Here is a 12249-nt window from a genome sequence, read left to right on the forward strand (position 1 = left end):
ATCCATTGGCAAAATTAAATCTACCTATTAAAAAGAAATATGGCATAGGAATAGAAGTAGTAACCTTGTCTTTCTTAAATGTTGTAAAATTATACTGAGAGGCAGATTGAGTGTCCCAGAAAAGCTTCCATTAGCAAGCACATCTTCTTTTAATGCAGTGACAGTCTTCCACAAATGAGCTTGAAACGCAGTAGGATCTTCCACAGAGGCCAGTCGATTATCAGCAAGGCCTCCATCTCCACATTCCGTCAGCAAGCATCCATTAAGGCGTTCATTCTCCTCTCAGTTCATCCTGGTAACATTTGACAAATCACAAGTGGTAACATTTCATTCTGAACATGTATTAATAATTGGCCATAAGGACCCCAATTTATTCATTTATCTTCAATAATTTTTCCAAACATGCCAGGGCAGTATTTCCAATTGCATGGGAGATATTTTAAGCCTACATAAGTAAACCAAGCACAAATAGGATATACTGGCTCGCTAACAAATGTAATGTTATTCCAATTTTGGTTATAGACCAAGCTGTCAATCCTGGAGCCTGTAACAATTATTCCTGGTAATCGCCAATTTTGATAACCCATTTGTAGGCCTGGTCTCTTTCCTAAACACAAAGGCATCTTTAATCCAGCATAAGGAAAATTATACAAAGCTCCATCACGTCTATTCAAAAGGTCAAATTATTCCAAAGAGATGATAAAATGCTTGGGGTGGTGTATAAAACCACATCTGTTTGCCCGCCAAGTAGCAGGTTCAAATAAAGGTCGACAAGGAATATAAGCCTGATAACTCGCATTGGCCGCAACAGAAGAAACCGTGAGTAAAGCACACACTGCTAACAATACGTGCTCAGCAGTAAAGGACTTTCCTACAGGAGACAACATAGTTTTCCTTTCAGTGCTTAATCGCCTCACCTAGGTAATGGGGTTGTCACTGCATTGATCCGTCTCCGTTGTTGTTTGTCTACACTAAGAGAAGCCAGGGCCTCAGTAATGGAGGACACCTCCTTCATCTCCGGAGAACATCCATCAGGAGAAAATGTAGCTGGTTTAACTGGATTCCTCTGAGGGTAGGGAGCGGTTCTTATCATTCTGTGCTTGAATCCGTCTCCCGGGTAACCAGAATTGTCCCCCATTCTGTAATGAGACAAAACCCTCTCCCCTGCATACAGTAATTTCCCTTCCTGTCATTCAGCATCTCGGGCAATTTTTATCCATATTGTCTGTTCCATGCCTTCAGGGAGAAGTCCAATAAAGTGTCTATTTGCTCTTCATATAACTTCACCCTGTGGTAAATTAAGAAGAGTAATAAAAAATAACGCTTATGCCAATACTACTCTGGGACTGGTATGCCAACTCCATTCAGGCTGTGTAAGGTCATCTCTTTTCCTCCTTTTTAATTTTATAATTTGTCATTTCAGCGTATGGTGAACTCTTTCAACAAAAGCTTGTCCTTGTGGATGGTATTCTATACCAGTAATATGTACAATATGATATCATTGACAAAATGTTTTTTTTTTTTTGCTCTGATTGGTATTTTATTTCTCCTTTACAAGTTCCACATAATAGACAAAGGCTTTTTGATAACATTGTTATCTTTGCTGGAAATGATCATATAATCATTTTAAACAGCACAAATGTGAACATACAGGACTGAGGTTTCTGCAGCCTGTAAACACCTCTGTGGGTTTAACAAGGAAAAAAAGCAATATACTGACAATTCAACTGTAACTCTTAGAAAAACACCGGTTTCCTTACCAAGCACAAGTGTCCTGTACAGGGACCTATCATCCCAGATGGCAATGAGTTCAAGCCTAGGGCAGCCAGGAGCAGCTCCCCATACCGGGTCAGAAGACCCTCCCCACCCAGCACTTCTTCCAAGTGCTCCTTAACCTCATCACAGGTGACAGCAGTCGCCCCAAGAGAGGACAGAGCAGCAGACACAGTGGTGGTGGTTCCCGAGTGTTGTGTGCGGCATTTCACATCCAGCATCTCAGGAAAGTGTCCATGCAAGCATGCGTACCATTCTTTAGACTGCTCCCCTCATTTCTCGAGTGAGGGGACCAGGCCTTCCTAATTCACTTTAGGTGCCTGGAATAACAAATTATTTCACCAGAAGGGGTGCAAGCAGTGCTATCGATAAGAATACGAAGAAGGAAAAAGCAGATATCTTAAAGAAAATGTGTGTTCTACTCACACTAAAATATCAGACCAATGCACAATATACTGCAAAACTGTAACACAATACGGCCAAACACAATGTTCAAATATTGAACTGTTCAAGCATGTGAAGATCATCTTCTGAAAGACAAACTGGGTTCTTATTTTGTAGCTACCTTTGTGTAACTTACACTGCTGTCCCTCAACAAGGTCTGACACTGTCTTGGTACTTGTTAGGAAGTTGGATGAGACAATATAAGCTCAACAGTCAACTCCCGGGATCTCCCAGTGCTCATTTTCAGTCATTTTCAGCATTCGTCCGAGGACTGGGCATCATCTTCATCCCTCACTTCTCGGTATCTCCCTGAAGACTCCCCTTCTGGATTGTAGCTCTGCATTGTAATATTCAGTCTCTCGGCTAGTCTCTGTGCTGCGAGCTTTGCCCGCATCTCCTCATAATTCTGCTTGTGCTCTTTCTGCAGAGCCAGCGGCTCTTCTATGGAGAGCAGCTGTGCAGGCGGGTGGTAGAGCAGAAGAAGGCGAGCTGCTGTGACATCATCAAGATGCTGCCCAGCCCTGCGTCGCTGCTCTTCTGAGGAAGCAGGAGACTGAGCCCTCTGACAATGATTTGGTGAGTCACTCTGTTGTGTGGGTAACACATTGGTCTTAAACTTATGAGGAGGGGGCACTGGGTTTCTAGCTCGCATTTCTAGCACTGTCATGTAATGAGGCTTCTTAGGAGTCTCACTCTGCAGTTCTGGAAAGTTCTCAGTGCTGGTGTTTTCTTCTGAGGGTTCAGTCTGGTCTGCAGTTGTGATCTTTTGCAATTTAGTGATAAACAGACTGTCGACGCTGCTGGAAACCTCTTCCGCTTGACTTGAATGCTGGGGGAGATGTTCATTAACTTCAGATGGGGGAGCCTGGGCTGTGATGCTGACAGACGGGCTGGTACTCACTGTGCAGCCAGTCTCCAAAGTCTCTTCATTGCCTTTGTGAGTGAGCTGTGTAGGTCCCTGAGTTTCTGAGGTTGTTTTAGATGATTCAATGTCTACTGACGAACATTCAGGAACTAATGATGAAGTATCAAGCATCAGGTCAGAATTCTGGGCCTTGTCTATGTCGGTATCAACTCTTGTGTTTGCTTTATGCCTTAGCTTACAGTCAACACTAACAGGATGAAGTAGTTCAGTTCTCCCTCTGACCTCTTCACTTTCTGAAATGGCAGCTTTCAGTTTGGCAGTGGTGTCTGAGATCTTTTTACCTTTGTCGGGCAATTTGCAAATGAATTTTTCTTTGCGCAAAAGTCTCTCCTGGCGCCTCAACCTCTCCCGCAGCTCTGCCAAACTCTGCTGCCCCATGTCCTCAGGAACTGGGGGCTCGAAGCCGCAGGGCAGGGAGCACATTGTGCATGGGCTGAGGCTGGCCCCGCAGGCAGGGTTCCCCAGCAGGGCCCATGGTGGTCGCAGGCTCCTTGGCTGCAGCAACTCTGGAGCACGTGCAGGAGTCGCCATTTTCCCGGAAGAGCCGACAAAATTGTTTAAATTGATAAGAAATATATGTTGGTCCATAATCAGTTTTAATTTTAGAAGGCGGTCCCATAACAGCAGAAGTTTCCAATAGATGCTGTATAACATGAGCAGTGCGTACTCCTGGCAATGGTGTAGCTCATACAAATATTGAAAAATTATCTATGCTTACATGTATATATGAAAGGCGACCAAACTCAGAAATATGGGTTCCATCCATCTGCCACGATGTATTAGGTTGCATTCTTCTGGGATTAATTTCAGATGGAATACATTTTATAAGTGAAGGCTCACAAATACGACAATTAGCAATAATTTGTTTGGCTTCAGAATAGGGAACCTTATATTTAATATGCAAATATCCTGTATTGGCATGATTATGACTGTTTTCTTCTGGGGTAGCAAATGCCACTAATTGATCTACCATATGATTGCCATGTGTTAAAGATGCTGGCAATCTTGAATGTGATCTAATATGTGTAATAAATATTCTAGAGTTTTAGAATAACAATAGTCCTTTAATATGTGAGAATAACATTTAATATAGGCTTAGATGTAGAAACAACAGCAGTTACAATATTCTGTACTACTCCTACAACATAAGCTGACTCGGCCTTAATATTTTTACATCATGAGTAAAATCCAGCAATACATTAATTACTGCTAATACTTCATTTTGTTGTACTGACCCAAAAGAAGATTCTTGTCCCCAAATTTATCTTTGGTCCAATAAGCCATCTGTCTTAGTTCTTTGGTCTTAGAGCCATCTGTAAACACAGTAACGGCAGATGGTAAGGGATCAACAGAAATTAGTGTATTTATCACAATTTTTTTTTGTTTTCTTAAGCAATCCCAGAATTTACTATGGGGAAAATGAAATTCAGTATTTCTAGTGTAAGAAATCATGGCTAATTGAGAAACTTCAGACGTCTGCATTAAATATTCCACTTTATTTTTGCTTAATGAGAAAACAAAAGCAGCACAATCATATCCCCACAGTGTAACAGGTGTTTGTATGCCTTGCTGAATAATTAAAGAAATTTGTTCCTCATATGTTGTTAATGTTTTGTTAAAGTTAAATTTAATATATATCCATTCTAAAGGCAAGTCATCTTGAGCTAAAGTGCGTATAGGATATTCAAGAGTATTTCAATGTATAATTTAATAACTCTATCTGGATCAATACGTGCCAAAAATGCACCTTACCATTTTCAGAAAAGATATCCTCTTCCATGCCTTCATATAAGCATTAATATCCCCAGTTTCCTTTCTAGGTAATAATGCTCTCCTGTACTCTTCATTAGCATTTTCAAAAGCAAGCATTTTCAGCAGTTGTCCTCTAGCTTCCTCTCCTACCACTGTTCTTTCCATTGTTAATTTTAGTATACATAAAGACTTAATATATGGTTCATAGAAAGTTACTGCCTTTTTCAACCAACCACTATCATCCTTTATAATAAGTTGGTTGGGCCACACCTTGAACCGATGATAGACATTGTCCCAGGATAAACATTCTTTATCAGCAGGTCTCAGGGTAGAACTGGATATGTGACCCTGTGCTATAGCACTGTCCAGAGTGGTAAATGCAGCTTCTGAAGAGGAATGCAGGCCTGGCCTCTAGACCTCCACCTTCCAGGCCTGTCTGGAGAGCCTGATGCCCTGGCAAAAGAGACTCCTTCTCTCCAGAGGAGCACTGCAGTCAAATGACATCTCAGTGATGAAAACTATCAGTCCCCAAAGGCATGCCACTGAGCAGAGATAGCCTCAGTCATGCACCTCTGCCCATCCCCAGTTCCTCGTGTCAATAACTCAACCCTTTCATGAACTATATGGCAATACTTGAGGCAGGATGATCAGTAGTTTACTGGCCAATCTGGGCTCTATGAGACGCTCTCCCTGAAATCAGAGCCAGCAGGAAATTCAGTATGAAAGCTCTTTGTAGCCAAGCTCAATAACCTGGTTCAGAGCCTGGGACCCCACACGGTAGGATAAAGTGACTCCCATGGCTTTTCCTCCACCTTCAACACTCATGCTTTGGAATGCACACCCCTACAAGGAGATCAATACACATGGAATAAAAATTAAACATAAAAATTAATGAAGACAATGCAGACAATGTTTTAAAGGATCCTGGGAGTCCTCACTCTGCACTTCCCTTTCCTTTGCCTTGGGAACATCACCTGCACCAGAGGCTGAGACTTCCTGCAAGAGAGAGAGGAGAGATGCACTGTTCATTCAGCTGGAGAGCTGTGCAAAGACCAGAGCCACCCGCCTTTTCCTGACAGTGGGAGCTGGGCCCAAGTGTGGGCTGCTCCTACTAGAGGCACCACAAGAAGAGAACCACCTTCCTCAAACCTTCCTGGAAGTCAGAGCACTGGCTATGGACTTCCCTCAATCCTCAGAGGACTCTCTTTCAGCGACGGCTCAGAGCCTCTTAGGACAGAGAGGGACCAGAGCTTCCCCCCAAAGCAAGACCCCTGTCTTATTTGACAGGTATGAGGGCTTAGGGATGGGACAGAGGATGTGACAAGGTTACATGTAGCACAGGGGCTAGGTTAATAAAGAAATCAAAGAGGAAAGAAACCTGGAAGATTCCTCATCTGTTCTTTTTTGCTCTATTCGTAGGGATGAGGTAGCATTGTCGGGTAGAGGACTAGGACACAGCACAGCCTTCTCTGCACATGGTGAGCTTTCTAGGCTGCCTGTTCACTGTGACCAGCAACTTTTCAACTGTGCCACTCTACTACCAAGGCTGACACAACTGGTGGACCATGTAGCAATAGGACTGTACTGACTTAGGGACATCTGGAATCACACAATGATCATGTGTCACAGAAGAGTTTCTTTTTTTAGAAAAGGATTAAAACAAAAACTATTTATTTTGTCCATAGGAGTGAGTACATTGTCCCTGTTTTCAGACACAACAGTAGAGGGTAGTAGATGAGATTAGAAATGGTTATAAGACACAGTGTGGTTCCTGGGAATTGAACTCAGATCCCCTGGAAGAGCAGTCAGTGGTCTTAACCACTGAGCCTTCCCTCCAGCCCCAGTATATTGTATTTTCAATATTGTTTGTTTTTATTTCTTTTCTCACCTATGTCTGTATGGCGTTTCTGTGAGTACAGGTGCTCATGTGCTTGTGTAAAGGTCAGGGACAACCTGAGCACAGGTCCTCACCTTCTACCTCTCGTCCATGGCTGTGTATGCTAGGCTAGCCCTTCCCCCTAATCCTAGAGACTGTCCACTTTAGGCTCCTATCTCCCTGTGGGAAGGGCTGGATGACAGACACTACTGCATCCAGGTTTATGTGGCTTCTAGGGACCTAAACTGTTGTTGGGCTTGTTCCGCATGAAAATAAACACCATTTCACAGCCCTGGCTGGGCCAGGCAGTGCACGGGTCTTTGCTGCTCTTGCAGAAGACTTGAGTTCAGTCTCCAGCACCAGGGTCAGGTGGCTCACAACCACCTGAGACTCCAGGTCCAGGGACTTCCAAGCTCTTCTGGTTAAACCTACATGGCAAAAGCAGGGCTGGGAGCTGGAGGCTTCTGGTGTTGGCTTCTCCCTGCAGTAGGGGGCAAATCATGGGCATGTGAAACATGGAACCCTGTAATTCTACAAAGTGCAGAAGCTCCTGATGTCCCTCATGGTGCCCCTGACCCTGCCCACCACTCATTCAGGCTTCAGTAACATAACCTTGTCCTGACCTGTGTGCACTCTGCATCCTCACTCTCTACCCCCTGCTTTTCCGGGTTGGAAGTCTCAGGTGTAGGAGGTGCCTACCATAGGCCTCTTCTCTCAGCATTTCAGCATTTTACATTTTATGTAGTTTGTGGTGTTCCTGTGCCATGATATGCACATGGAGAGCAGAGGACACAATGTGGACTCAGTCCTCTACTTTCACCAGATGATCAAACTGAGGCCATGAGGCTGGGTGGCAGAGCCTTTACCTGCTGATCTGTACCCACTTGACCTTCACCAAGCATCCTTTGCTGTACACAGATATATCAGCCTGTGACCCTCATCCTCCAGACTCTTATAAAGCAAACCCCATAGGTGTGGAGCTCTCATGTTAGCCAGGCCTAAAGGGGAAGGCAGCAAGCCCTTCAGGAACTCTAGAAAAATGTCTATACTGGGACTAAACTCGTGCTGCCATGTAGGGCTACATTTTTCCTTTAAAACAGAAGGATGTGTGGTGGTGGTGGCACAGGCCTTTGATCCTAACACTTGGGAGGCAGAGGCAGACAGATCTCTGTGAATTCTAGGCCAGCTCCCTCTACAGAGCTAGTTCCAGGTCAGCTACACAAAAGAAACCCTGTTTCCAAGAGTAAAACAAAGAAAGATAAAGAAAGGAAGAAGGAAAGAAAGAAAGATTTTATATTTTGTATACAATGAGATGCCTGCCTGTCTATGCCTGAACCATCATGGTAACTATAACTCTTGTCACATCTTCATTAATTCAAATACTGAAGGCCAAATGGTTAAATCTTAATGACAATACAATGAGGGGGGTGCTGAAGAGATGGTTGGTTTAGTGGCTAAGAGCAGAAGACCAGGGTTCAGTTCCCAGTGCCCACATGGTGGCTCCTATTAGCCTGTAATTGCAGTTCAATGGAATCGTTCTGGACTTCATGGGCACCAGACATACCACATGGTGCACAAGCATTTATTAGGTGAAACACTCAGGCCCATAAAAATAAGTAAATAAAATATATGGTTAACAGACACTGTGATTCAGGAAGTTCTTAGTGGCTTTGGTTATCATTTCTCTCTCCTGGAGACCTGTCCTCATCATGGCTCAGCCTCCCTGGCTTCTAGGACATTCCCTAGCCCTGTGGAGCATGAAGTACTCAACACCATAAGCCAAGCATTGCAAAGCCATCTGCACCTTCATTGCTACACCTTCTCCATGGCTGTGTCTAAAGGGAGAGACTTGGAATCCCACAGATGCAAGGTCAAACCTGTTGGGCTATGTGAGCCCAGCCACCCAATAGTCAGATCTACTCCTGTCCTTGGCTATGGCATGAGGCTCTTAAGACAAATTAATCTGAAGGATCTCAACAGCTATGCTGTTAGACCTCTCATTGCTCTGCCCGACCTACAAGCTCCTTTACTGGCTCAAATTCACACCCGAACTCCTCTCCTGCCTCAGCCACCATCAGCTCTTCTACTCCTCTCCACCTGTGCTCTGAATAATCCACACTAAGGTGGACGTTAACCTCTTGTGGACCTCCAGACGTATGCTTGTGATTACTCTTCATTGGCTGTTTTATATGGGTAGGCGGGTTCTTCTAGTCTCATGCAGAACACTGCTCACACATTTTGGATCTTACAACACCCTCTTGATTGAGAATCCTGACTAATGACTGACTGAGCCTTCCATGCCTGAAGTCACCCTCTGTCTCCCAGTCCAAGATGAGAATCCCCATCCTAACCCCAGGGTGTCCAGTTTCATCCCAGAAGCTAGACTCTGCACTGCCCATTACCTTTTGGTTCCCTGCCTCTAATTCTGTTAAATAGTTCCTCTCTTCTTTAAAACAAATTCATTTTGTTGTTTGTTTTTTGAGACAGGGTTTTTCTGTTTGGCCCTGGCTATTCTGACAGGCTCTCTGTAGATCAGACTTGTCAGGAAGCCAGATATCTGCCTGCCTCGGCCTCTTAAGCACTGGGATTACTGGATTGTGCCAGCATGTTTAATTAAAAATTAATTAGTGGCAGTGCATGTTGGCACATGCCTTTAATTCCATCCGTTGGGAGGTAGAGGCATTGTGAGTTCCTGGACAGCCAGGGCTATAAATTAACACCTTGTCTCAAAGAAAACAAGCCAGAAATGAAACAAATTGTTGCAATATGGTCTTAGGTATGTAACTGAGTCTGTTCTTGAACTCTGAATCCTCCCACTTTCACTCAAGTGCTAATCAGCAGGTTTCTCTCTTGACTTTCACTGAGCACTCAGGGCTGCCAGGACTGTTACCTCTCCCAGTGTAACTCCTGACTCTCTCATCAGCATCATCACAAAACTCCTGCTAAGAATTAAGGAAACCTGAATTCTAAGGAACAGTCGGAGCTCCAGTATTTCCAAAGCTCACTCTAACATAGATGTATCATATGCTGCAGTAAAATGGTGTCAGCTGGAGGTCTTAATTCCAGGACTTGGGACAGAGTGGTTGGAGGGTCTTGAATTCAGGGTTGCTTTTACCTTACAGTGTTGGTTAAAGCAGGTTTGTGCTGCTACAAGATACCCTGTCTCAAAACTATACCAAACACACCTAAAATGAGACAGAGGAGTTTGAGTGGGCACAGATGGGAAAGCTCGGCACTTTATGGCTAAGCCACCTGCTGCCAGCACCAAAGTCCATGCACAACCCCGATTCTGATCTGCGTCTGGGACCCTGCTCAGGAGAATGCAGCAAAGTAGCTCAGATCCAGGGCTTTTGGTCTAAGAGGAATTCAGGTAGTCACACTTTGGATGCCAGTTCTCCAGCTCAACTGCCTGTCAGCACAGGATCTGGTCTTAGTCATGGCTTGACACCCCTAAATTCCTCCCAGCTGTGCTCTGAACTCACCCTGTGCCCCGTTCTGATGAATCTGCCATTCTCCACGGGAGTAGCCTCAAGAAGTCCCTCTCATTTGAAGCGCCACTCAGAGTGCACTAAACACTGCTGGGGAGGGGCGTGGCCAGCAGAGCACCCACCCCTTTTAGCTGTAGAACATTTAGCTCTAGAGTGAGCACTGCTGTGCATTGTGGAACTTAAGCAGTATCCCAGTCTTGGCCTGGGAAGAGCCATTGACACCCACACTTTCTGGGGCGACATTGTCTCCTGAGGATAGAGTCAGGCCAGGAGCAGCAACTGATGTTCACGAGAGACAAACTTTCTTCACCTCCTGCCCATGCTGGCCCTAGGATCTGGGCTTTTTTGGTGACATGAGTGCTGAGCCTCCCAGGTAGATGGGTTTTCAGGTGTCAGGTGGTGATTGTCACCAAAGATATCCATAAGGATAAGTCATACTGTACTAATTCCCATATTAGATCCCTTCTCACAGGTCACAGAGGCCATAGTGGGTCCTAAATGTGGAGTCAGGTTCCTGTGCACTTTTGAGGAGACTGGTCAGACGTTTAGGCTTCGTGATATTTTGTTGGCATTATTTTGGGGGGCTTTTATTTTTACTGTTGGGGCCAAACCTGGGGCTGCCATGTGGAGGGAAAAGGCTTTGCCATAGCTGTAGATCATCCCTAATTATAAACTCCTGAATTCTCCCAATCCTGGAACTATCTAGGTCCCTCACATGATGCAACCTTTGGGGCATTCCTCACATAGAATCATGGGGTGGACTGCATCCCAAGGAGAGACAGTGGGAAATGTTCCCCAGTGTCTCCCTGTGGCTGTGACGATGGGAGTGCTGACCAGTGGATGGCAGGCCCCATGTGAAAGCCTTTTGGTTTCTACTTGAGTGGAATCTTCACCATGCCTTTTTTTTTTTTTTCTTGAAACACAGGTTGCCCTGGAACTTACAGTCTTCCATCACCCTGACTCAGTTTCCCATGACTGGGATCATAGGCTTAAATTACTATGCCCATTTTTCTTTTTTGTATTTATAAATCTGCTAAAAAGCCAAAAGGATCCAGAATGTAAAATGGTGCGGTCCAAGGCATTTCCAACAGGGGTTTCTTGACCTAGGAGTATCCAGACCAGTGTTTATTGTGTGGCTACTTCATTCCCATAACAGCTTATATTTGACAAAGAATTGCAAGTTGTGATATCACTGGGCAGCAGGCGATATCCCACACAGCAGGACTGACTCAGGTTGTAATTAAGGCTGGAGAAACTTACTAGGACCCTGGTAATCCTACCACCCTGGGGCCTTTAGATAGCCTTAATCTGATCTTCCCCCCTGTGCTATGAATCAATTGCTCTTGAAGGTAGATTTGAATTTACAGTCACTGTGAGGCAGGAGAATTAGGACCCTACGGTCACTCTGGGCTCCATAGGAAGAGCCTGTTTCAATAGTAAAAGAGGTCACCTGTGAGTTCTTACTGTCTTCCCTGAGGCCTTCCTGCTGGAGTTAGAATAGCTGTCTCATCAAGTTGAAGTAGAGGGCAGAATGCTGGTGTCTTCTATAGTGAGGACTAGTGACAGATGGTCTATGGAAATTCTAGAAAGGTCTACAAGTATTTATGTCCTGTGCATGGGAACTGCTGGCTTCCCTGTGTCCTTTCCCTTTATTTTGCAGTCCATGGGGCACCTGGAAATGTCCCCAAACCAGGCTGTACACAGGGCCTACCCGTGACTCTCACTTGCGCTCAGAGCCTGCCTGATAGTCATAGGTCTGACAGAGTCCTGACACCTGCAGAGAACACTATAAGGGACCCTGCAATCCCCATACTGCCCATCAGTGTCTATAATGTCCCTATACGACACTGAGACGATCTAAGCTCCTTCCAATCTTTATGCTGCATCAGAATCTGACCATTGCTACTTTTGCTCCTCTCATACCCACACTAGAAGCCCTGTACCCACACTAGTCCCAGCTGGCCTGTTGCCTACTGACATCTCATGGACTC

At 44.8% G+C, this 12249-nt stretch overlaps 1 protein-coding gene across 1 annotated transcript; it reads right to left on the reverse strand.

The window, feature by feature from the left end:
- Window positions 1–2470: 2470 nt before the first annotated feature.
- Window positions 2471–3565, reverse strand: LOC134483254 (DNA-directed RNA polymerase II subunit GRINL1A-like). Its single transcript, XM_063278537.1, has one exon. The coding sequence runs from the start codon at window positions 3563–3565 to the stop codon at window positions 2471–2473; it is 1095 nt and encodes a 364-aa protein (XP_063134607.1).
- Window positions 3566–12249: the final 8684 nt, after the last annotated feature.

The sequence above is a fragment of the Rattus norvegicus genome, chromosome 19, assembly GCF_036323735.1.
Source record: "Rattus norvegicus strain BN/NHsdMcwi chromosome 19, GRCr8, whole genome shotgun sequence".
NCBI classification, from domain to species: domain Eukaryota; kingdom Metazoa; phylum Chordata; class Mammalia; order Rodentia; family Muridae; genus Rattus; species Rattus norvegicus.

Coding starts and splice junctions, on each gene's coding strand:
- LOC134483254 (XM_063278537.1), bottom strand. CDS start 3,565: ATGTGCTCCCTGCCCTGCGGCTTCGAGCCCCCAGTTCCTGAGGACATG.